General features: G+C 42.7%; 1 protein-coding gene across 3 annotated transcripts in view; it reads left to right on the top strand.

The window, feature by feature from the left end:
• Window positions 1-26,347, top strand: part of RUNX2 (RUNX family transcription factor 2) — a 147,869-nt gene that overhangs the window by 58,996 nt on the left and 62,526 nt on the right. For 2 of the 3 annotated variants that reach the window (XM_041426195.1, XM_041426196.1), the window contains 3 exons: window positions 47-327; window positions 7,316-7,472; window positions 13,565-13,669. In XM_041426195.1, the coding sequence (XP_041282129.1) occupies window positions 47-327; window positions 7,316-7,472; window positions 13,565-13,669 (543 nt within the window). Of the gene's footprint in view, window positions 1-30; window positions 328-7,315; window positions 7,473-13,564; window positions 13,670-26,347 lie in introns of those variants that run through there. The other variant, XM_041426197.1, reaches the window with a different exon arrangement.

Raw genomic sequence — 26,347 nt, 5'->3', positions numbered from 1 at the left:
CCCCCAATTCGCTAACTTGTGGCTGTTGTGATGCGTATTCCCGTAGATCCCAGCACCAGCCGGAGGTTCAGCCCCCCCTCCAGCAGCCTGCAGCCCGGCAAGATGAGCGAGGTCAGCCCGGTGGTGGTAGCCCAGCAGCAGCAGCAGCAGCAGCAACAGGACGCGGCGGCCGCCGTGCCCCGGCTGCGCCCCCACGATAACCGCACCATGGTGGAGATCATCGCTGACCACCCCGCCGAGCTGGTCCGTACCGACAGCCCCAACTTCCTCTGCTCCGTCCTGCCCTCGCACTGGCGCTGCAACAAGACCCTCCCGGTGGCATTCAAGGTGAGACACCCCCCTCCCGCAGCCGCCGCGGTCCGGGATGCTCCCCCCGCGCCCCCTGCCCTTCCTCCCGCAGGGGCTTCTGTGCCCCCACCCCCCGGCCGCAGTGTCTCCGGTGATCCCCGTCCTGCAGGAGCTTCTGTGCCCCGCGGCCCAGAGGGATTTCTCTGTGTGTGTCCCGCAGTTCCACCCGCCCAGCCCCGTCCTTCAGTGTCTTCTGTGTCCCCCGGCCCGCAGGGACTTTTGTGCCCTCCCGTTCTCCCTCCTGCAGCATCTCAGTGCCCCACCGGCCCGCAGGGGTTTCTGTGTCCCCCGCCCGCCCCCGCGATGTCTCCGGTGGCCCCCGGGCTGCAGTGCCTCCTGTGCCCCCCTCACGCCCCCAGCCCTGCAATGCCTCCCCGTGCGCCCCCGTCCTGCAGCTCCTCTTGTGCTCCCGCGGCTCGGGGGGCTTCTCTGACCCCCAGTCCTGCAGTGACTCCTGTGTTCCCGCCCTCCCCTCCAAGTGTTCAAGTCTTGCAGTCCCTTCTGTATCCTGTCACCGTCCTGTTGTGCCTCCTGTGCCCCCCTCCCGCGATGTCTCGGAGTGCAGCCCCCGCAGTGCCTCTCACCCCCCTCTCCCGGTCCTGCAGTGGCTGCCGTGCCCTCGTCCTGCCGCGCTTCCCGTGCCCCCCGTGCGCCAGCTCTGCCCCCCTCACCCTTGCTGCACCCCAGGCTCTGCCCACCCCCCTGCACGGCCCGCACCCCCGGAGCCATCCCGTTATCTCCATCCCCGCGGGACACTGCCGGCGTGTTACCCCCGCAGCCCAGGGACACCCTGTGCCCGCTTCAGCATCCCTCCGGGAGACACCCCCTGCTCCCCACAGTCTCCATCCACGGGCTTTTTTCTGGAGAAACCTGCTTTCCCTCCCTGGGGAAGGAGGGATTCAGCCCTCGGCTGGAGCTCAGTGTGGCACCACTCCACCTCGAGAAACCAGTCCCTGACCCACGGGGGTAACCCTTCCTCCTCTCCGCTCCCGGGATGGGACTGGAGGATTTGGGGTGGTTCTGAAGCGTGCGGGGGGCAGCTGAAGTCTCAGGGTCAGGCTGGAGAGGCAGAGTGGAACCGGGGCTTTGCCCCGCAACAGCCCGGACAGAGATGGGGCTGGGAAAGGGGGACAGAGAGCACCTGGAAGGGGGGACACGGGGCCCCTTCACTTCTCCTGGTGGACAACCGAGGAAGTGGCTGCTCAGAGAGGCTCTCCTTGGCAGGGTCGCACATTTCCATAATAAATCCCACCCCGCTCTGCACTGGGGATGCTGCTTTTAATTTTCTGTCTCCATCCCCACGGCGCGCTAATGAGAGGAAACGATTTTAGAAAAAAAAACCTGTAATAATAACAACAATAATTGCGGGCTTTAAAGCAAGCCCTTTTCCTCCTCTAGCAATATTCCCAAGTGTTCCCCCTGAAGTTTTCCTTCCCGTGGCTTTTGGTAGGGAGGGGGCAATGGCTGGGGTGTCCCCAGGTGCCTTCCTGAGCAGGGCATGGGTCAGAGTGAGGTGGGGTAGCCCTGCGAGGGTCTTAACATACCCACATTTTCCTGTGAAAAATAACACACCTGGAAATCCCTGAAAAGACAGAAAAGTTTGGAAACAGTCTCACCCAGTGCGTTCCAGAACATTATTTTTTCCTTGTGTTTCCCGTCTACCAGCCGTGTTATCATGGCCGTTTGTTCAGGAAGAAATAGTCAAAGTGATTAAATGAGCCCCTGGTAAAGTGAGTGGTGATAACGATGGACATTTGCTCTGAAGATGTTACGGGTGTGCGGATGAGGCTTGGCTAAAGTGCTCCTGTGTGTGGGAACAGCGTGGAGAGGCTGGAATTGCAGGAGGAACCCTTTGCACAGGGCCTGCTCGTGCAGGACACGATGGTCAGACTGAGCAGAAAAGGCAGGAAAGTGGGGTGTCTTTCGGCTTGGTGTAGCACTCAGAGGCTCTCTACATGTGGATCATGGTGATTCTGATTCAGAGGGGCAGCGGGGTAAGGAGGAGGAGCTTCCAGAGAATTGTGATTATCATTTTATTGAGCGCTAGATTAAGTTGGTGTTATAGTTACTTTTTAAAGCAGGGATGCAGGAGCTGTTGCATTATTGCGCTCACATTGCTGTTCTCATTTGAGGTGTCTGAGCCTTCTCCTACCTCACAGCAGTTCAAAGGATGCGGTCGCATCTTATTAGAATAAGGGAAAGATCTAAACTAAATATTAAAGTATTTTGAATATTATTACAATAAGAATGCTTACATGTGATAAAAAGGTAGAGAAAGGATTAGACTGTTCCCCAGTCTTTTTGTGTTCATATATATGTATTTATATGTGTCTTACATGTGGGTCTTGTGTTTGATTGCTGATGTGGAGGTGCAGATCTGACTGATTTTCAGATGCATCAGAGGCACATGTTGCCCCTTGCACCCGACTGCTGTGGGTGCAGCTGTGTTTTCATATGCAATATGCACTTTTTAAAATATGCCAAAATTAGATATGCCCTTCTTTACCTGTAAATTAATTTGAAACTCACTTGAAATACTTTTGACCATTTAAAAAAAAATCTATTTCATTTTTCAAATGCAACTTGCATGCAGCTGCCCAGTAGTTTTAGACCAAGGGAGCTGCATGTATCATACAGTGAAGCACTTGGTTGTGTTACAACAGAATGGGAATCATCTCTGAAAGGGAAAAAAGAGACAGATTTGAGCTATAGAAACCAGCTAAACAATAACTTGAAAATGAAATAGCTCACAGACAACACACTTTGTGAAGTTTTATTGGCAATAAATAATATGTTGATGATAATGTTTTGAGTGGTGTGTTAAGTGTGTCATAATTCTCTCCCAGCGATCTCGAGTAAAAACGTACGCTGGATATAGCACTGTTTTAATTTAAAAAAACAGATATAAATCATATGCAGGAGAGGAAGTATGTTATAAACAGTGCTGGGTTTGATTAGAATTTTTTGAAATAGTGTTGGCTTAGCATTGGGTTTGAATTTTAAGTATTAATATTTGCACACACTGGGGAGGGAGTCCTTGTCGTGTGCTCACTAAGAAGATTGTTAATGCAGGCTGGTTCTGTGGGGAAGAGTATTTGAGGAGTACTTGTTAATACAGTACTGTTAATACTAGCTATTATATCTAGCTGTTAATATTCCAGCATAAAACAAATGGATATTGTTCACCCAGGTCCAAATCATATTCACTTCTTAATCTCAGTAACCAGCAATACTTTATTTGAATCAAGTCATCAGAATTTGGCCTCTCTGTGGGAGTTTTTAGTGCAAGTCATAAAGACCCAGATTGCCACGTTAGAGGCTAGATGTGACTTCTGTATGATGCTAATAGCAGCAGAGAGTCTTAGTGGACGTAAAGGCGTGGGGGAAAATGGGATATGGAGTCTAAAACATCTCCCCAGTAGCACCACAGTAGTTCAGGGTCTGTCAGCATTTCCCTCCAAACCCCAATTTTCGGAGTTTATAACTCAGCTGTTTTAAATAGCTTCAAGCTGAAACCTGCTGTATAAATTTTCAGCCCAGATGTAGATTTGAAACAAAAAGTAGCAGGAATCAGTTATTCTGTTTTAAGTTACAGGACACTGAAATGTTTTTAATAGTATCAGATGCTCTTTTGGCAATGTCTGGGAAAAGCATTCTCAGTACAGAAGATTTTACATTCAGAGGCTGTTTGAATTCAGTGTTTCACAAGAAAGCTTTTGAAGTGGCAGATATCAATGTTTTAGAGGAACTCGTTAGCATGTACACTAGTGTTGGCCTTTTTTTTTTTTTTCAGACAAGCATTTTACTCTGCAGAAAGTCTGAGTACCTGGTGTTGTATAGGAGTTTTGCTTTGTGCTTATAACTTCCGTCTTCAGGCTACATACTTTGGCCAGTTCAAATCCCACTGGACCGAAACTGGGCAAACAGGTTGCCTAACCAGAATTGTGTTATGCAAAAAACACATAGTTATTTTCAACTCATAAGAATTGCTTTGGTTTTATTTTGGGGATTCATGTACTTTTTTGAGCTCTAGTTGAAAGGAAAAGGAAAAAAAAAAAAAAAAAGCAAAATCTACTTTTAATCATCAAAATGTCTAGGGAGCTTAATAGGGAATACAAAGATTTTGAAATAGTAGAGATATTGAGTGTTAAAGGATAGGTAAGGAATGTGCACTGTGGCTACTTCTAGTCTTTAATTTTTAACACAATCCTTTCTCACTTCACAGCACATTTACAATCCTCTTTCTAAGAAAATGTAATTAATTTTGTATTGATACATGGCGTAATATTGCCAAATCAGGGTTTATGCCAACAGTCATTCAGTTTGTACAATTACTTTTGAAAACTCTCAAAATGACGGGTACTTCTCCACGTTTCATACTTGTTTTGTAAAGCTTTTTTCTACCAGCGCTTCTACGTACCTGTGCAACAGTCTTAGGCTGGTCTGCGGGAAGAAAGTATCAAAGTTAGAAAAAAGAGTGCCTTTTACTCCTGTTGCTTGGCAGGGGAGCTTCCTATGTTATAGGGCTTTATTTTAGGAGCCAAAGTTTTTATTTTCATCTCTGACTTCAGTTTGTCTTATCCTTTGGTCCTGTCTGAAGGAGATGAGCAGTGATACTGCATTCAAGGCTTCTCAGTAATAATGCACCTCTTGATTAGTTGCGATCGCTCGGCGACAGCAGCGGCACGTGCAGCTCTGGCTGCATGTTAGGCTGGTGGCTGAACTGACAAATTGAACTGACACCGAATGGAAAGGGCAGGAAGGAAAGCTCTGAAAAGCAACTGAGGACAGAGGGGAGCCTTTTAAGGAATTTTGCTCCCTCCTGCCAGGTATTATAAGCCGTACCTGGGTTTGGGACTGAGACGGGGCTATGATGGCACTGCCTGTCCACGCTCTGCGGGTGCCTGGGGAGAAAGAGGTGAGCTGAGGCTTCAGGCACCTCGCTCCCTCTTCCCAGGCAGCCTTGTGCTTCCTGCTGCACTCTCAGGTGCTTTGCATTTTTGGAGTTAATGCGATTTTTTGTTGTTGTTTTGTGAGGTGTAAAAGGCGTAGGGTGCAACTCCCTGGGATGCTGATGGGCATGACAAGACTGTCCAGAGATAACGCAGTCTGTTGCAGATTGGGAAGGGAGTGGTTTATAAGTAGTCTCAAGCCCCATGCTTCACAGTTTAAGCCAGTATCCATTTGTTAATGGTTAGAGTCAGCTCTGTGATCTGCTCACCAGATTATTATTTGTTATTTGATTATTATTTATTATTCCTTACACCTGGCTTTGAAGCTGTTAGACCTGGTTGCTGCCACACTCAAGGGAGAGAGTTATTGGGTCCTCAGATCTTAGCCACGGTGATGGTTCCTTTGTTCAGGGACTTTCATGGGACTTTAAAGTAAAATCTTTGTTTGATACATGAAGACCTCACAGTAGTTTGTGGCGAATTTTAGCTTTTAATTTTGGGTGGTATTAACTGATGTTTTATGCAAAAATAGAAAATCAGGTAAATTCTTTTCAAACAGTGTTTAAGCTTCACTTGCTTCTTTCTCTTCAATATTTGTTTTAAATAAAATAAGCTATAGTCTTCAGTAATATGGCCTATTTCTATATTATTATAATTCCTCTTTATTGTTTTAGAGAAACATTGTACAGTTCACTGGACCACATAATGCTCTCCCTATATATCCAGAACTCCTTATTCTTTCCACTGAATTAATATCACCTGCAACCTGCAATTATTAGTTTCAGCCAGGATCATTTATGGAAAAGACATTTCAGGAAGGCCGTGTGATAAAATGTAATATATATTACAGGAGACAGAATAAATTACTCCGAATAATATAAAAAATTATATCTGACCATGCAAATTGGTACTTTGTAGCTTAAGATATTTTTTCAAGTTCTGGCTCAGCTATGCAATATTTCTGAATCTCTTCTTGTTATAAATTTAATTTCAGCATCAGAATTAGCCAGCTGGGGAAAATAAGGCTATACTTTTGTGGACATTTTTCCCCTGTGTGTATATTTTCTTCCTAGTAATGTAGCATTCTTGTGTAACTTTTTTTTTTTTTTTTTTTTTTTTTTTTTTAAAAAACAAAGTTTTTTTTTTTTTTTTTCTTTAAGAAGCCACAGAGCACTAACACTGTAGGTATTCCTGGTGTTTTCAAATCAGAAGCTGTCTGCTCCATGACATTTATTTAATCAGATGTTGGAGCACTGCACAACCACTGAAGCATGAAAGGGAGACTATCAGGTAGCTGGAACGTAAGGAGAATTGAAATACTTTGATATCTTCTGTTCACCCATCCTGGAATTTGAGGGAGGTATCAGCACTAACCACATGCGACTCTTGCAAGCACTATGAAAATTTACATGCCTGCAAGGAAATACAGGTTTGTTTTATACAGCACATGAGGAGTTTGAATTCCAGCCATAAAGTGCTCCATTGTAGATCATGTTGGGCGTAGAGCTTTGCCTGCTGGTGCTCCGAGTGCCACTCCTGGGATGGGTAGATGCACAGATCCCTCTGGCTTGAAGTCTGAGGAGCTCAGGGGTCAGGGTGATGGGTGCAACCAGAACAAAACTGAATCTAGGTGATTAGGCTGCTAATACTAATTTCTAGCTTTCCATTTTAAATGCTTCCCATGCATAATTTACAGATACAAGCCTTGCCTCATGTTCTCTCGCTGCTGCCTGCTTGCTAAGAACAAAGTTGTCCTTCAGAAAGCATTAAAGCGTGCACTCAGCGTAAGGATGGTGAGCGTTTCTGAAGAAATGCAACAATGAAGAAACTCTGAGAAACGGAGACAACACACGACGTCTCTGTGTTTGATGTGGCACTTTGTTCTGTGCACAGCGAGTAGCAGACTCCTCACCACAGAGCTTCTTCACCAGCGTGGCAGCCTGCAGAGCGGGGAGGGGAGCACACGCCTCCAAAGCGTGGCTTCACCAGTCGTGATTGTGTCCCCGTTTTCACAGGTGGTGGCCTTAGGAGAAGTGCCCGATGGGACGGTGGTGACCGTCATGGCTGGAAACGATGAGAACTACTCTGCAGAGCTGCGAAACGCTTCTGCCGTGATGAAGAACCAGGTGGCCAGATTTAATGACTTACGATTTGTGGGCAGAAGTGGAAGAGGTAGGCCTCTGCCTTTTACGTGTTCATAATGGGGTGAAAAATGGCGCCGAGATGTCAAACTTAATCACAATGAAATACTGGTTAACCCATAAATCCATTCATAGATTCATAGAATCACAGAAAAGTTTGGTTTGTAAGGGACCTTAAAGCTCATCTCATTCCAGCCCCTTGCCATAAGCAGGGACACCTTCCACTAGACCATGTTTTTCAGGTTGTCAGTCTTTTTCTTTGTAGTGATATACACATATTTTATTGTCAAACTTTAGCATTTGCACAAACCAAGTTAGGAGTCTCTATAGCTTTTTATCAGACAGAGGTTTTGAAAAAGGATTCAGGGAGTACCTGCTTCCCTGTTTGAATCACACAGGGAGGGTGAAAGGAAAAGGGAATATCTGTGATCCAGGTCATGCAGAGTCAGGGGAGTGTATTTTGGGCCATGGCAGTGAGAGGTGGAGAATTCCCTTTAGCAGTGGAGCCACTTCTGAAGTTGTTGTAGAAGACCTGTAATTAGGGGGATTTTGCATATCACATGTTCCATAGGTTGTATTCTTTAGGGACTTAAATCTTTCAAGGCATAGCAGCTGTTGGTAGAAAGCTTGCTAGTGACTTCTCTGCCCTTTAAACCAAACTGTTGATAACCTGTGAAAATCAGCCCCACTTTTCTTTTGAGTAAGCTGGTTTACTTTTTATGAATTGCTGGTAAGCTTGGGCATGAACTAAATTCAACCTTTACTTTAAATGACAGGGTAACTTTCAATTTTTTTCATTCTTCTTTTTTTTTTTTTTTTTTTTTTTTTTGGTTTTTTTTTTTTTTTTTTTTAAGATGTAGAGTGCTGTCATTGTCTTCCAGCTCTTTAGGAGTTTCCTATAATCTGAAAACTGCACTGCACTTATAGAAAGCTCTTGTAATCATTGCAAATTTGCAAGAATTCCTCTTTCAGGGTCGCACAGGAGCTTTCAAACTTCAGGTAATGATTGAAAGGATAGCTCAAAAGAAGCTGGCCCTGCAGTTCTTGTTGCAGGAGTCTTCCGAGTAGTGTTGTGTCAGACATTGATCCAACCTACATATTTTTTTCTATTATGTGTTTGAAGTAATTTTTTTTTTTTTTAAATTAGCCCTACATGGGGCAAAACAAAGCAAAAGATGCAGAATAATTGTGCTGGGAAATTAGCAATAAGGCAAATTTTACAGTGATATTCTTTAGAAAGCAGTTGCAGTTCATCTTACAGAAGGAAAGAGTTTTTGTCCAAAAAAAAATTTAAACATATGACAGAGGCCCAGTTAGTCCAAATCAGTCAGCACATTTCTACAAGTGCTTTGTAAAAGTGAGTCCATAAGCATAACTTACAGTAACTATTCTTTATTTTAATTAACTAACCAAAAATTCTCTTTATCATTTTAGAACTTAAAAAGTATTAATAATAGAGAATAAATTGAAACAGTAATACAACATAAATATGGAGTTTACTCCCCCTGTGAATGAGGTGTTGCCTATCTCTTCCATTTGTCTTCTTTAAATAATCAGTTTCCTTTGTTACTCTGCTGATGGATTAGGTTTGAAAGTTCTCTGGCTCCATCTCTACTGCTTTACAGTAGAAGTTCAGTAGTATATCAGCCTTTTAGTAGTGCTGAAAAAGGACTGAAATGTGATGCACTACCTCTGATCTGAGGATTTAATTTCAAACCTATGATATGTATTTTTTATTAAAGCATAGGAAATGAAATAGACAGCCTAAAGCCTCAGTAGATGCAGATACAGACACAGAGAGCTCCTAAAATTTGGTTCCAGTAGTTTAATTTATATTTTTATCTAGCAGACTTGGAATAGACTTTTTCTCTGATCAATCTGGGTAGAATCTATGGAAAAGTGATAGTATACTTTTCAAACCCTCAACATATTTATTTAAGAGACTTCAAAGAAAAACAAAGGGTGTGCACTGTTTTACTATATTGGCTTTCTGAGTTTTGGCTAGTTTCCCAAGTAGCAATTTTTATATTTAAAAAAAAAAAAAAAAAATAAAAAAAAAAAAAAAAGGAAGAAAAAAGACAGACTTAACTGCTTGCAGACTTTTCACGCATGGAAGATGAAGAAAGCTTCTTTTGATGAAGTGTAATTATGTCCAAACAGAGCTGACCCCCTCCCCCTATATTTCTTATGATCTTAACGGAAGAAAGTAGGGCTTTTCCTTTGAAGCAGCCGGGACTCGGTGGAGGATCTGAAATGCTGCATTCTCCTGCCAGAGGCAGGATGGAGAAATTGGTCCAGACTTGTCTTCCAGACTTAGAACAGAGAGAGGGGGAGAGAGAGAGAGAGAGAGAGAGAGAGAGAAGGAGAGAAGGAGAGTTATCATTGATGATGAATTTTAGAACTCTGCTTAAAATAGAAGGAAAAGAAATCAGTAGTTGCAAACAGAAGTGAGAAAGCTCCTTACATAGACAAATATCAGTAAATACAAGTCCTGAAGTAGAACAGAAAAAAATAAACTAATAAAGAAGTTATTTTTCGGTGGCAAGAAACTAATCCACACCTGTTCCTGACTTGAGATTTACATCTTTCTAAGCAGCTTGTGCTTTGATCTCTGTATCTCTAAATTTGATTGTGAAGTCTGAATCATCAACTTACCACTTCACCTCCTCTCCCACGTTTTTACTTGCTTCCCATGGCTCAATGGAGAAACCCGATTTTTATACATATTCATTTTGTTTGCCTGACAGAAGCTTCACGTTTCTGTTTGCATAATTTCTCTTAAACACCTTTTTTGGATTCATGAGAGTAAGTAACTGGAGTGTTTGATGCAAATGCAGCAGTTGTTTGTATGTGGTTTTCAGGCGGTAGCTCACTTTTACAAGCCCGATCCACAGCACAGAGAAGAAAGAATTCCTGTCTTCAATAAGGAAAGGATCATAACCTTAATTTTGTTGTGTCCCGATACTTTAATCACATTAGCATCTAACTGAAAAAATGTGCAACACGCACACACAAGCTGCCGAGTCTCCTTTTAAGCTCCTTTCTGGGGTTTGCCTTGTGCTTCAGCATATGTCCATCTCATCCTCCTCTCTGTCAGCTCGGCTCACATGTGTGAATAACAAAGAATGCACAGTTTAGACACACTGAAGCAGTAGTGCCAGATGACTGCTTGGCTGGGGAATTTAATAAAAGAGAGCTACAATTAGTCTGTAGCCTGTGAAAGTGGATAGTTGAAATGACTAAGGGCAATAAAGAAAGGTGATAAAAAGTGCATTAAAGGATTTTGTAGCTGAGGAGGGATAGCTGTGAAATAGCTGTGGAAGGCATCAGCATCACTGGAACGGGGGACCTTAAAAATTTATTTCATTCTTAATCCTGTAATATGTAAATCATTTCTTGAAAGCTCTGGAGTGCCCTGGCAGGGCCGTGCAACTCCCCACAATGAAGGGCTCTGTGGTTTATGGAGTGTGAGGGGGCTTCATCAGTGTTACTTCATCCACACTTTGGTTTGTAAAATACCAGTTAGGGGACAAAACCAATTTCCCTCTCAAATGAGCTGCTTACCTCTTCAGCTCAGGCAGGCCCAAAGGTGACAGTTCAGAAATTCTCACTGTCAAGGTCCAAATGTAGCTCTTTTTATTAAGGAATGCATTTTTTTCTAGCCACTGTATCCTGTTGAGATATATGTAGTGTAGAAAATATTGCAGTGCATTTCTACAGAATGATTTTGCAGGTTCTTACAAATAGTATATTTTGTTGAGTTAATTTTTTTGTCATAATAGACATTTATGAGGATTTGTTTTGTAAAGAGAACAAAAGCATGGAAAGCCAAATTCTTCATTCAAAGGTGTATGGAACAGCCCCCTTAGTATCTTTGTTACCAGTAATATTCTACTGACCATCTAAGGGTTACTGTGATCTGAATGTCATCAGCATACAATTTAATAGCCACAACTTTTTGGCATGGTAAGCTGGTGCCAAAGGAAGCCTTAAACCTGAGCCCAGAGAACTATATATATTTGTGCAGTGGGCTGAATTCCTTTTTGGAGAGGGATAAAAGGCACGGACACTTCTCAGCCCCGAACAAGCAGTGTGGAGGCACTGCAGGGCTGCTGCTGTGTGTGTGAAGGCTGCCCACACCCTGTGCTGACCGGAAACACAGTTCATCTCTGGCACAGCAGGTGGGCAGGACTGGACAAAGATGGACATCCAAAATATACCTAACTCTGGTCCTGTGATGATTTAGGAAATAATCCTTTTTACAGTGAAAATGGGAAAAGCTACCTTCAGCCATGCCAGTGGGACAGAATTCAGCGTCCTGAGATTTTTGCATGCTTAAACTGACAGAGGGCAGGTTAAAATTGGATATTAAGAAGAAATAGTGAGGGTGGTGACTCACTGGCACAGGTTGCCCAGAGGAGCTCTGGATGCTTCATCTCTGAAAGTGTTTAAGACAGGCTTGGATGGCACTTGGAGAAACCTTGTCTAGTGGAAGGTGTCCCTGTCCATGGCAGGGGGATTGGGAGAAGATAATTTTTAAGGTCCCTTCCAACCCAAACCATTCTGTAATTCTATTTGCCAGGGTTCTGACCTTCCCTCTAACCTGGATCTCCCAGAGAGCTGGGCACAGCTGGAGCACAGCTTCACCTGGAAAATAATTTTATTCTAAATGACAGTTGTATTTCCTTTAAAAAAAAAATCCATGTCACATTCTAGTTCATGAAAATTATAGCCAAGACAGTTTGAAGTTGCACTCCTGATAATAAATGATGCATGTCTCAGGCAGGTTTGGGGGATATACGACTTGGACCAGAAAGAAAGACCAATTACTAGATTTGACAGACAAAGCTCTGTTCTGTATTATGCCTTATATAGAAGCTGTTCTATATTAGTACTGAAAAAAACTGCATTAAGTTTGTGCTGTTACATATCGTTTAAGATTTGTGCCTTGATTGAATGCCTTCAGAGTTCAGCGAGAGGAAAAGCCCTAGCAGCAAAAATGCACAAATACACCCAGGGAGGAGGGGGAAAAGGGAAAAAAAAAAAAAGCTTTAAGTGTCTGGTAAAGTAGCAGCTTAAATGAGCATGAAGGCCAAAGATTGCTGACTGTTTTATTGAGTCACTGTTGTACGCCCACCTTTTCCTGTCTTGAAACAGTTTTCAGTTTTGACTATCTGACATGAGTAACCGTTGCATATCTAACAGATTACAACTGTCAGTGAGTCTCCCAAACGGGGGCCAGCGCCTGTGAGAATGTGTGCTCAGATGCAGGCAGCTCCCTTTATTTATTTCTTTTTAACGTTTTCATTCAGCTGAAGGCTGTAGATGGTCTTGTGCAATCTCTGCCTGAATTCAAGCTTTGAAAAGTAAAAAAAAAAAAAAAACAAAACCAACAAAATAGAAACAACAACTAAACCTTTAAAAAAAAAAAAAAAAAAAAAAAAACCAACAAACCAACAAAATAGAAACAACAATGAAGACTGACGATAGCAAAGTACGTGCACACAGACATTGCTCACCCTTGCAGGAAAGTTGGGGGCTTTCTTGGTATTTCATAGATGGAATATGTGTAGGGAAAAAAGGCGTGTTCCATAATAATGATATCATCCTATTAGCCCTGGCATATGAAGGACAGAGACACTGCCTCCCTGTTAAAACATCTCCCAGAAGGAAAATATATTCTTTCCTCATCTTATTGTAGTCAAGTCAAACAAATGAAATGATAAAACTATGTGAAGTAAATAACATGTGGTCACATTCTGCTCTCTGTCACACAGCTGCGAAACTGGAGTAAATTTTTAAATTATCTGACTTGCTTTGGATTTACACCACTTTCAATGCAGCAAAGAATTTGGCTTGTCCTCAGCAGTGAATCACTTTTGTTCTGTCATTGTATGATGACCCATTATTAAATAAGAAACATTTAGATTGTCAACACATGGACGTATTCTTGACATAGAGTAAAACTGAAGGGGAGGAAAACTCCTATGGTCAGTTATGTTTTTAATTTTCACGATTGTGGTAACGACAGGGAATAATTTTAAACTGATTCTTTACTGAACATGCATGTGACTGTTTTCATGTTGTAATCACTCATTCCTTGTTGTTTTTTTCCCTTTGTAGGGAAGAGCTTTACTTTGACAATAACTGTCCTGACAAATCCCCCCCAAGTCGCTACATACCACAGAGCTATAAAGGTTACAGTGGATGGGCCAAGAGAGCCAAGAAGTGAGTATTATATCCTTCTTTTTGCTCTTATGCCTGCTTAATTTTGCTTAACAGAAACCTGTAAATGAAACATGTATATCTTTGTCAAACACTGGTTTTTACTCAGCAAAATATGTGAGTGCATGGTTAATTTGGAGTCTATTGGACCACACACATACTTGCATTAAACATTCACTTAAGTGCTTGGCTGAATTTGGGCAATCCCAAACCTGATTCTCATTCACATCAAGGTCTTGATACATTATCTGCCAGTGTAAATGAGAACTAAACCTAGTGTATTTATATATAATCTGATTTAGACACAGTAGATACAATCCTGCAACGTGCTGCATTTCCTGAACTCCTGTAAGCTTCCAGCTGAAAAAGTTTAGAACAAAACAGAAGACTGATCTTTCAGGATCAGTTCTAGCATAGAGAGGAAACATGTAATATAGTGCCTTTTTGTTTGCCCTTAAATTCTTTTGCCATCAGATAATTAATGCACCTGGTTAATCTCATCATACCTAAAGTTGGTTTTCAGCTATGGACTCATCATAGACCCCCAGGGGCCAAAGAAAGATAAAAAAAAGCATTATATCAACAGCATGGTCTTTGTTTCTTATTTATGCACAGAAAATATATATTTTTAAAACATAGTCCAGCAGATTTTCATCCAGCACATTTATCTCATAGCCATGCAAGCTCACTAAGAATCTATTTGCCATGATTTATCTATTTTGCAATGGCTGTACTTTTATGACAATTGTGTTTTGTCATGTCCTAGCAGTTTTATGGGTAGCACTTATTTTTAGATACAGTCAAGTCTGCTTAATCCATCAGGATTTATCTGGCTGTCTCTCTGTCTAGCACATGTAGCTGGTAACCAGTCTCACATCATATGGGTATCACTGATGAGCCAGTTTGGGAGTTTTTTCCTTAATCTAACTAGAAATGACTCTAAATTGATTGGATTAGCCAGGTATAGCATTATTTAAATTACACTTAGAGATTAAGAATTATTTGATGAATAACCACATTAAAAGAATCCCTATAATGGAAGCATCTCAAATAATTATTTTGCCTTTGATCTGCACATACAAACACGACCTTCAAGGAGCTTTCATGGTGTTTTGTTTAAAATACCACAAAGACAGAAGTAGAAAGATGTAGACAGAATTCATGCAGTTAAGTGTTTCTCGTGCCAATACACGCTGCAGAGTCACCTCCTCTTACACTGAGGTGGGAACTGAAATGCTCCCTCTAAGAACTGTCCAGGCTGTAGAGTTTCACCTTGAAGAACAGCTAAGAAAAAGCTAATAGCTCTGGATACGTTTCATTAGGTACATATTTGTGGTGCTACCTGCTCACAGCTGAGGTGTCCTGATGTCACAGCAGGGGGATTTTTATTTTGTCTTCTCTCTGTGAGTCAGTTCCCATTTTTAATTTTCACTTGCAGCTGGTGCTCCATGTAACTTACTTGGAGGACACTGGGATTGCATTCATGGAGTAAAAATCAGGCAGTAAGTTATATATCATTTAGCCATTCCCATCTGGAGGCTGCTCCCATGTATTGATGCATCTGCAAAAGAGGAAATCTCCTGGCAGAGGACACAACTGTGGTGAAAGAGCAGAGAGGTTCAAAAGTGATGTGTGGAGAGTAGTGTGGATTACCCTGTGCAGCACAGAAAGGGATCCTGCTGGCATGGGGATGTTTTGGTGATCTGTGGATTGAAAGCGAGTCTGTGTTCATAGAACTTAACAAGATCTCCTAGTTCTGCTGAAATTTTTTACTTTAGACCCGAGAGGCTTCTCTATGTGGATACCCATTTGCTGGTGTCTAATAGCTGAGCCTAGAAATGCTCAGTAACTGAATTCTTATGGCCTACATGGAGTTACTGTGTCTTATTGTGTCCTTCTTCCAATCTAAATCCCCAGCTGGCACCCCCGTTTTTTTAAAGTAGATTTTGAGATTGAGTGTCTATTTGTACTTTAATGTTTTGGTAGAATACTGAAATTTTATCCTTTGAAGTAATTCTGAAAGCATTCATACATATCTGGAATGGCTCATCATTAAACTTGAATTTGTAGGGAAAAAGTAGCTCCAGTGAGCTCTGGGAGTTTCACTGAAGTTTTGCTTCCTCCTTAGAGACCCTGCTCTTGTGCAGATACATTAGTTTGGTAGCAATCCTTCAATGAATGTACCTGGTATTTATGTGGCATAAGGAAAAATAGGTGGTTGGGGGCAATAAGGAATTCAAGGAGCAGCTCTGATAGCAAATGTGTTTGTCTTAAAAAAATATGTATCAGCAAATAGTGCCCCTCTCTGCCAGGATCTGTATTTCACTTCAACGTTTCAAGCATGTTATCCTAGTTTTCCTCTCTCTGGCAGCTCAACCAGAGCTGTCACATCACAAACAACTTTTTTCTTAATATACACATCTGGCGTTGGCAGTTGGAGCAACTTCATAAGAGCACATGATCATCATTCATTACAAGATTAAAAAGTACCCCATGGCATCATTGATGTTTTTTAACTTTGATCTTTTGCAGTTGTGATTCATCTCAGTTATAAAACTTCCCTTTAAAGGAACACAACCAATGACTTATTAGAACCTTCATTCTAAGGAGTGTAAACATAAAATTATGCACATCTTTACAAAATGTCATTTACTTTGTTGCCAGCTTATCATTTTAAGACATGACATCATGCTTTAGATCGTGAATTTGTAAGGCTTGTTTATAGGCAAGGCACTCTGACCTTCAGCTGGCAAGTTGACTCAAGCAAACGAAAGCTGCAAGGTTCCCAGCAGCAACAGCAGCAGCAAAGCCATGACAGACATCATAGACATTTAGAGCCCGACTCCAGGAGTGCTGAACAGTCGTGGCATGCAGGGACTCCAGTTGGTGTTTTGGATGCTCAGCACTTCAGAAAGTCGGGTTCTTAAATGTAAGTGCCATTTAGTCGTATTAAACGTCTGCTTGTAGAAGCTTGCTGCCTTGCCTCTCTGTTATTATTTGAAAATATTTTAATAGAGACAGTGATGTCAGGCTGCTCTGTTAGGAAAACTTGCCCGTTTCTATACAAGAAAAGGTCTTCTGATGATTTTTTTCTCAAAAAAGACTTATTTAATTTTACCTAACCTCTTCCAGTCTATCTAGATTACTGCCCAGGGACATCTTCTGTGTTGCAGTTTCTATGCTGGGTTGAGACAATGCTTTGCATTCTTAGTGATGCAGTCTAGAGACAGGGTTGTATAAGATCTTTGGGAATCATTAAGAAATCCTGCAGATATTTTTCTCTCCTCATAACCAGGACAAAACCTCTGCCATATGCAGATCTTAGCCAGCAGAGCTGCCTTCCAGCTGGGAGGGCTGAAAGAAGTTTTCCAGAGAAGTTTTTATGAGGTCATAACTGACCGACAGATAGCCAGAGATTACTGTAAAGGAAGTAAACGGAGAGAAAAAAAAGAGCAAAGAAACCACCCAAATCTTTACCTAAGCCCCCCTTTAATGCCTTTGCCTTACCTCATTACAACTACAGAGATAATGATTTGCCCTTCCATAGTGGTACCTTTAGAATAGGAGGCACATCCTCCTTTCTGGCTGCTTTTGGGACAAACACAGTCATGGGGGAATCATGAGGAAGCAGGGAGGAGAAGTCTATATATTTTTATATTTTGTCTGACTTCCAAAGACTTTAGTTTGTCTCTAATCAAAGGTAGGCTTCAAAGTCACCAACCCCGACTTTCTTGATCATTGTGAATGGAAAAGCAGCTCTGAGCTTTGAGCTGAAGCATTTCGGGGCAGAAAACTGCTCTGCTTCATTCAGCTGCGGAGCGTTTCTCTGCTGCCGCAGCTTGCAAGGTGCACACGTGATGAAAGGTATGAGCAAACATCACATCGCCTTTTTGTCTGTGCACGCTGCGGAAGGCAGCGAGAGCCAGCCAGGGGTTCTGCTCAGCCCCCACATTAACTGTTTGGCCGACCCGGCTTATAAAACGCAGATAAGTGATTGAGATTTTTGAGATTCCTTGACTTAAAACCATAACAGTTTTTAGGAAGTTCTCCCTCTTTTCTTTCAAAGGCGGAGAGGGTGGAGGGATAAGTCTGAGGCGAGTGGAATGTGCTTTGGAGTAGAGCAGCTTTAAATCTTTCAGTTTGCCTGTCTTTTTAAATTTTTTATCCTTTTTTTCTTTCCTTTTTCTTTTCTCTTCTTTTTTTATTTCTTTTTTCTTTTTTTTTTTTTTTTTTTGTTGACTGCCTGTCAGGAGCTGGGCTGGTGGCCAAGCAGGAAATGACACATCGAGAGGCATTTGTGTTGTGCAACATTTTGTGGAACTGATGCAAGGATACATTGTCTGTTTACGCATTCCTCTGCTAACAGCCTGCATGGCAGTAATTTTATTCAGGGACACATGGCATGCTACAGCAACGAGTTAGAGCCTTAACATCTCTTTATGCAGAATTATCACAGCAGTTAAAACACTCTGTGTGTCCCCCGTTTTTCTCTGGCCTGCCTTCAAAAACCACTCTACCAGGCCCCCTTCCTTCCCAAGAATATATTTGTTTGACTGTGGGGTTTTTTTTGCACCGTGGTAAATTGGGGCAGTGCAGAGAGAGAGAGACTTTGCAGAACAAGAGGAAATTTTACAGGCAGGTTCCTACTTCATGCATCTACCTCATAGTGAGCGGAGCAGTGCAGCTTTTTCGGGCGATGCGTTGCAGACGCTGAAGGCGTCGGTTTGCATCTGCATGTGGTTTGGCATGGGGAGGTTTTTAATTAAAGTCAATGCTAAATACCCCGAGATGTGATGAGCGAGTCTTGGGGTTTCATCCAAACCAAAGTTAGAAAATCCATGGCTCTCTCTGTTGTCTTTCAGAGTGACAGATCTCTGCTGAGCTTGGCTGGGTAGTTTTGGATTTATCCCAGTGGCTGTGGGAGCAGAAGAAGGCAGAGTGGGCGGTCCAGGGTTTGAAAGTTGCTCTAAATGACTATGTAGAGCTTAATGTATGCACTCTAATACTCCTTTGTTAGATATGAGGCAAAATGTGATTGTGCAGCCAGAGAAATGTTCAGCAGGGCCATGGTTTAGAGAGGTTTAGGTTCCTTTCTGTGACCATCTTTATTGTATCTGAGCATGAGCACAGTCCAATTACAGGCTGAGACCTGACTTCCTTGTCCCCAGTAAGGAGCTGCAGTGTTTCTGTTTCCAGTGGTACAACATCAGGTCCTTACTGCAGAGTAAAAGGCAAGATGGAGTTTCACTCACCATCATTTGCTGCTGTTTTATTTTTTGCATATGTGTAATTTCGCAGAACTGTTCTAGCTGGGGACTGGAGGTCCTGAGCGTTCCCGGAGGCTGTAAGAGGCTGGTGTGATGATTCAAGTGTTTCCCACCAAAGGTGACAGACACTGCATATGCCAGTGGTTTAGGTTTACTTTTGAGATGAGTGTGCAACCCACAGAGCAGGGCTCCTTACAGTTACCTCAGCCAGAAGTGAGGCACGGGCACAGGGTGCCCAGAGAAGCTGTGGCTGCCCCATCCCTGGAAGGGATCAATCCAACCAAGGCCAGGTTGGATGGGGCTTGGAGGGACCTGGGATAGTGGGAAGTCTCTCTGCCCATGGCAGGGGCTTTGGAAATAGATGATTTTAAGGTCCCTTCCAACCCAAACTATTCTATGATTCCATGATCCTATGATTCCATGATGCATGCTGCTGTGACAAGGTGACCTGGGACTGTTGGGGTAGTAGCTGCATCCCAAGGACCAGCTTGTTCTTATTTCTTCCACTGTGGCTAGTGCATAAAATCTTATTGTATGAGAAGCAGACTGTGAGACGAAATAATTTCTGGTGATTGTGACTTTTTTTTCCACTGGTCTAGTGCATAGAGTGAGTCAAAAGCAAAATCTGCTTAGCTCACTCGTGGCTTGAATTCATGCACCGTAAGAACTCAGAACTGCTGAGTTCTGATATCTCAGCAATCTGTGTGACAGCATTGGGACACTCTCCATAGGAGGACACTGCTGCCCAGAGAGGTTACAGAGTGACCATGTATTCACTGGTATGGTGACAAGATTATGTAAAACAAATGCACAAGTCTGAGCATGAAACCATTCCGTAAAATGTCCTCACCAACAGCAATGAAGTTTTGGTTTGTATTTGTCAACAAAACAGATTGTTTCCATCCCATTGTAGAGGGAACACTTGCTTCCAAGCAAATCTATTCCTAGTACATTTGGCATGTAATTTGGCCATCACTGTGATTTTTTCATATTGCAGCTATTGCTGTTTGTATTGAAAGTGTCCCTCCAAGCTACAAATAAAATCATGGCCCCTCTATGTAGTTGTGCTGATTAGTTGTATGATAAGAGAGTTTTGTTTGTAATCTCCATTTAATATAGAGATGTGGAAAAGGGGTTATAATCAAACAAATGAAGTAACAATGGAAGTGAGTTCATTCTGTATCTCCACAGGGCATGACTAGGAAGAGAGGAAAAGGGGTGACCATTTCACAGAGTCATAAAGTCAAATAGGTTGGGAAAGACCTTAGATCATCAAGTCCATCCTATAAGCAACCAGCTCCATGTCAGCCAGACCATGGCCAGACCTGAGTGCCACATCCAGTCTTTCCTTAAACACATCCAGGGACAGTGACTTTTTATAATTTTGTGACTTTACTCCATGTTGGTCCTGTGGAGGAAGATGGTATTAAGAAAGGCATTAGAGTAGCTTTCCACAGACCATTTTGTTTCATAATTTTCTCCCAAGGGAACTGTTGGACATTATCACTTTTGAAATGCATTTAGCTTGTAGCTACTAATATCAGCTTTTTTTCCTTACTCTTCAGTGTAGCACCTCTTATACATCTCCGTTCACTTTCCAAAGTGGTTTGGGAAATAAGGAACAGGGTGAATGTATTTGGAACTCTGCATCAGAATAGTATAAGTGAAGTACTTAGGTAGCACTTGCTTACTGTCTATTCCAAATCCCTGTTTAAAGTTTTTATAGAATTTATTTTTATTCTCATTATAAACTTAATTCTTCACTGAAACATGGTCATCCCAGACATGAAACACAGATGCTGATTTAACCAGACAAAGAATGCAGAAGAGGAAATGAGGATGAATATCATACTTAATTGAAACTTCAGGGGAAGAAACGGAGTAATGATCTCATGCTGCAGTATATTTGGGATGCCAGAATCCTTCCTCAGATGAAGAACTGGATTCCTTAGTGCCTGTATCGGCTCAGATCCCCTCAAATGCTCAGATCCCCTATATATGCTCAGATCCCCTTGTATAAATCTCATCTACAGTAGACCAGCTTACTCAGCACAATAGTGCTCACTGTGTGCTGTGGGTGGCTTTCAGCTCTCCAAAAATCAGACCTGTAGAGTAGGTTTCCTCTGAAGTGAATGAAGAGACACAGGCCCTTGCAGAGAGTGATTCATATGTTAATGCTTGTCTTAGAGAGCAGTGAAGTGCCCTTTGGACTCTCATCCCTTTCCATTGATACTGAATGGAGGCTTGATGACTAGCCTAGACTAGACACCCTGGTTTGGAGATGGCTGGAACCAGATGAGATTTAGCAGATATTGTAGTCCCAAAGTGTACTAAACCTGCCGTGTAGCTCAGACAGCCCGAGTCAGCTGTAAGGCAGGTAGCCCAGGGTGCAGTCACAGGGAACAGGAGCTCAGCATTGGATTAACCCAGTGTTCACTCACCTTCTTGGGTGGGGGCTTTGTCTGGTGTTGAACAGTGAACAGTCCCTGCTGCTTTTTTGACAGCGTAAGGAATTGTTTAAAGCTGACTTTGAAGTGTGTCTACAGCTGCCATAATGAGTGCAGTGTACATACCTTAGAAATGATGCTATCTACTAAGGCATCATTATCACCTCCTGCAGGATCTCAGTAGTCAGGTACTGCTCAGGCCCCACTCAGCTTGGGTTGTGTGAACTGCTGAGATTAAAACTCGTGTTATTTAGCTGTAGGCAGAGTAAGGTTCTCACACTGCAGTTGCAGCTACATAAGAAATATTACAGAGGTGTCAATTCACTTCACAGATATTGCCTAAAGGTGAAGAATATTGGGGAACATATCTGAAGGGGTTCCTAACACTGGGAAGTACTCCATGATTTCAATGTTTCTTCTTCATGACAGAACATATTAATTGTTCCTCACTTATCCAAACTTAACATGCTGCCCATTCTCCTGTGGTTCTGAGATGTAATCTTTCCCCGTGGGAAGACAAACCCTTTCACCTGATTATTGCCAGCATAAATGTTTAATGCTTCCATCCCTCTTCAAACTCTCCCAGTATATTTTGTGAACTTTACTCCCACTTCATAATGCCCTCCTTCTTTAGTAGCCCTGCTTATTTAAATTCAGGGTGCCAAAGGAGGTATTAATCAGGGTGCTTACAAGTGCAGAATCTGCTTCCTGCCTGTCTGTAATCCATGTGAGTAATGCCAATTAGTTGTCTGCTTCCTTAAATCCTCATGCAATTTCTCATTCTTGCATTCCTGCAACAGTAGACATGGTCTTCAGTGTCAGTGGAGTCAGAGGCAGTTGGTGGTGTTTTGTTTCATTGCTCTTAGAGCTCAACAGGAAAATCATCACCTCTGAAGCACCACAGAAGTATGCTGGGGAAGAAATGCATGTTCCAGCTCTTGCATTTGTACTTTAATTTGCTAGACACAGGGATCTAACTAATTTTCTTCTGGAGTATCACTTCAGGTGTCATGAGACAAGTAGCCAATTATTTTTCAGTTTCATCAGTTTCACATTGGTGCATATGTGTAATTTGGTGCAGCTTTTTCTAGGAAAGAAGCAGGCACATGCAGGCGTCATTGTAGTCCCAGGTCTGTATGTGAAATCCCAGATTAGATTTGCAAAGAAGCCCAATTTTAAATGATTGTATTAAAATGGATCAGAAAGCCAGAGATTACTCTTTCAAAAGGGATGATGTTCACAATAATTTTTGGTGTTTTGAAAATTCAGACCTGTGTTTCTCAGCAGTATGGAAGCTGGAAAGGACGAGAGACCTGGAAATACAATGCAGGGTTGCTGTGTGATACAAACCACAGGTTAGCAGTACAGAGAGAATTACACATGGAGTACTTTTTGGGAGTTTTTTGCTTGTGCACATGTGTAATCAAGGACCCATATTCAGATTCTTATAAAACAATGTGCTTCAATAATTCAGTTATTCAGTGAATTTATAAAGCACTGTAGACATGTGAAGTTTGATAGAGTTGGTTCCACATTTCTAGAATACCAATTAAATCAACAATAATTTAAAGTAAAAATTTCATGTTTCATTCCTTTGGTCTCTTACCACCATAGATTCTAGATTGGTGGAACAGAATTTTTCTTTCATCCTGGACACTTTTTGGCTTTGATGATCTGCACTATGGGCCCCCTTCCACTTTTGGCCTTTTTTGATGTCTTTGAACAGTAGTTTGTAAAACTATCATTGCAGTAAAATCATCACCTCTGTAGACAGAAGTGTTGACTATGGAAGAGGGCTCAGCAATAGAGCTGTGAATGTAAATAACTCAGTGTTTCAGTTCATCAGCTAAGCAGTCCAAATAAAAATCCTTTTTAGAAAGGGACATATGGATTGACTCTCCTTAACTGTAGCTGCCTAAAATTTTGATATGGTGTCTCAGTGACTCACCTGCTGTCCGTCAAGGAGGAGTTGTATGTGTGAGTTAGAAGCTGGTTTGTCCCACCCTAAGCCTCCATAGGTGTCAGTGGATGTGAGTGAGGGAGAGGGGACCTGAAGCAGCCCAGACCACTGGACTGGCACTGGGTGCTCTGCAGGTGCTTGAGCTGGGTTTAAGCAAACTGCCTGACTTACCAGCAACTGCAGTAGCACACAGCTCTGAAGAACTTCTTCATACCCCTTCTTATTGTCATTTAAACCTTTCAAAAGGGAGCTTTAGTGTTTACTTTCTCAACAGCCACATTGAAGGGCTACTCTCTGAAACACATTAGAATTTGGGTGTTGGTGACCCCTCCTTGTTAGACATAAATAACCACTGTGTGGTTTATAAATTTCATGTTTTCCCCTTCTGTGCCTGCTCAGTTAAAACTCTGCACTCGGTGCAGAAGTGTCTGCCCTGCTTTAAAACATCTTTCCCCACACTGATGGTGCTCTCCTCTCCCAAAAGCTGTGTCCCCTGCAGCTCAGCAGCTGTCTGGCTCTTATACGTGATCCTCATCAGCTTCACGGCAGAGTCAGACAGTTTAATTAGCCTTTATCTTTTGCTGTGCAAGAGTGAGCCCAGGGTATGTCTGTGAGTGCCCTGAAGAAGGCTCACACAGCAATATTCATCGCCCAGGGTGTGAGCACTGCCATAAACTTCCCTGGGAACCAGGGCAGCAGGATTACAGCACACCAAGGCTACTCCAGCTCAGTATTTAGGCAGGGTCTGCTCTTTGCATCTGTGCAGACTTACTGATCTGTGTTATTAGTTTCACTCTTCTTCATATTTACTATTCCTGAAAGATGGCAGCAAAAGAGAAACCTGATAACAGTTGGCTCGTAGAGATAGTCTTTATTACAGGAGAGAGCAGGAAGGACTTGGTGCTTCCACAATCCAGATAACAGTGACTGTTTTTTCAGTCCCAGCTCAAAGAAGAAGGAAGTTTTCTGGGAAATGTGTTTACATCCATGTGGGATGCAAAGTAAACACCTTACTAACTGCATACATGTCATGCAAATTAAATGAAAACTGTTTTTCTCTGGTGACTTGGTGTAAAAGGGAATAACCAGTAGATTTAAGGTATGTGACAAAGGGGATACTTACACATCAGATATATAACTTGTTGACTTAAAAAGATTTTGTTTTTTATTAAAGAGCAGGTACCTCTAGCTCTGCATCTTACTTTATGCATATACTGCAGACAAAATTTACAGTAGAGAAAGTCCACATCTGAGCACTCAGAACTGGGACATGCCAATGAGTTTTCAGGGTGGCTTTAATTCATGCCTGTTGTGTGTGAGAGACAGAAAAAGTTCTTCACTGTAGGAGCACGTGCTGGTTTATCCATAGGACAGCAACATGTTGTGGGATGGAATCCACCCACTTACTCTTATTTTTCACACAGAGAATATGATCTAAGAACACCTTGTTTTAAGCAGCTTAACTACAGTCACTACAAAAAATTGTGTGGCAGAAGCATAAATCTGGGTCAGCCATCAGCTACCTTTGCCAAGCTGTAAACAAAGCTTTTAACTGATAAAATCTAAGGAATTTTTATTTGATGAAATTTTAGTTTTCAAAGTTGCATAATTTCACCAAATCTGGATGAATTTCCTTGGAGGTTCTAAAAAAAAAGAGCCAATCTGCTGAGCCAAGTTTGAAAACTCCACTCTGAAACAGAGTGACAAAAAAGGCTCCTTCAAGAAAGGATTGCCAAAAATGTTTTTCGAGGTGCTAGGTTTTCCCTGAGCTAACTCATGTCCAGGAATGTCAGACCATTTTGGTTGAAATTGAAGAAGTGTGTTCCATACTCATGCAAGAAATAATGGAATGCAAACAGTCAAAGTTCAGTAAAGTCGGAGCAACTGAAAAAATGGGTTTTGTAATGGGAAGTGTTGGGTAACAGGAATGATAGGCTGTTCTACCAGCTCCAACTGTAACATATTCAATCTAATGTGTTATTAATTTGAATTGAAAAATCACCCACGAGCTTCAGTGGAAATCCTGCATAGGAAATTAAGTTGGCAGCTGGCAGGGGCTCCTCGTGGGCAGCTCTGGAGTCAACAGGTCAGGTTGGTGACAGGGTGAGTGAGGTGCCATCTCCAGCAGCCCTGGAGAGCAGGACGTGACTCCTACCTGTGCACCAGGGATGTGCTGGAGGAGGCAACAACCTTTGTAGAAGATGAAATTGGGGCCACAGCAGCCAGCAGGGCCTCTGGAGGCGTTGTGGGTTAGAAGGCAGCATGGCTCCGGGCACCAGTGCTTGGCAGGGCTCTGCTTCCCCACCCTCAGCCTCTCCAGAGGGGTAATTTGGGGTGCGTGCTCTCCAACTGAATTGGCACGGTCTGCACAGGCACTGCAGGCTGTAAAACACACATACACATGGGGTGTGAGCCCAGAGAGGTTTGGGCTGTATTTTGGGAGACTCTTCAACGTGTCCAAGGTGTGGATCCTCCTCACTGCCAACCCTCCTGCACCTCAGTGCCCCTTTGCCTCACTGACAGAGCCAGTGAGGGCAGTGCTGCTGCTGATAAGGAGTATTTTTAGGCAAAACACCCCCAAGTGTATAGGAACCACAACCACAGGAAATGAGCATTGATAAAACCACCCCAAACTGTACCCTGAAAGCTCCCTGGGTTGGCTTTGCACACTGCTTGAGTCCTCCAGCTCAAGGGAGAGGCAGCCACAGCCTGTGCCAGGCACCATCCAAACCTCATGGTGGGCACAATCCAGACCCAGTCTCATTGCTGAGCTGCAGCTGGAGTCACTGATTGTGGAAAGGTGGAAAAAGGCTCTTCAGTCTCCTAAGAACCTTCTGGCAAGGGTGTGGAGCCCTGTAAAATCTGTGACCTTCTGCAAAAATGGACTGGGTGAAGGTGACCCAGGGGCACCTTCTGGGGGTGTTCAGGTATTCTGATGTCAGCGGAAAAACACTTACTTGTTGTTTCCTTCTCCTCTTTACATGACTCAGAGCTACTGAAGAATCAC

The sequence above is a fragment of the Onychostruthus taczanowskii genome, unplaced genomic scaffold, assembly GCF_017590055.1.
Source record: "Onychostruthus taczanowskii isolate IOZ18803 unplaced genomic scaffold, ASM1759005v1 scaffold90, whole genome shotgun sequence".
Lineage (NCBI taxonomy): Eukaryota > Metazoa > Chordata > Aves > Passeriformes > Passeridae > Onychostruthus > Onychostruthus taczanowskii.
This window is presented reverse-complemented; position numbering and strand designations above follow the sequence as displayed.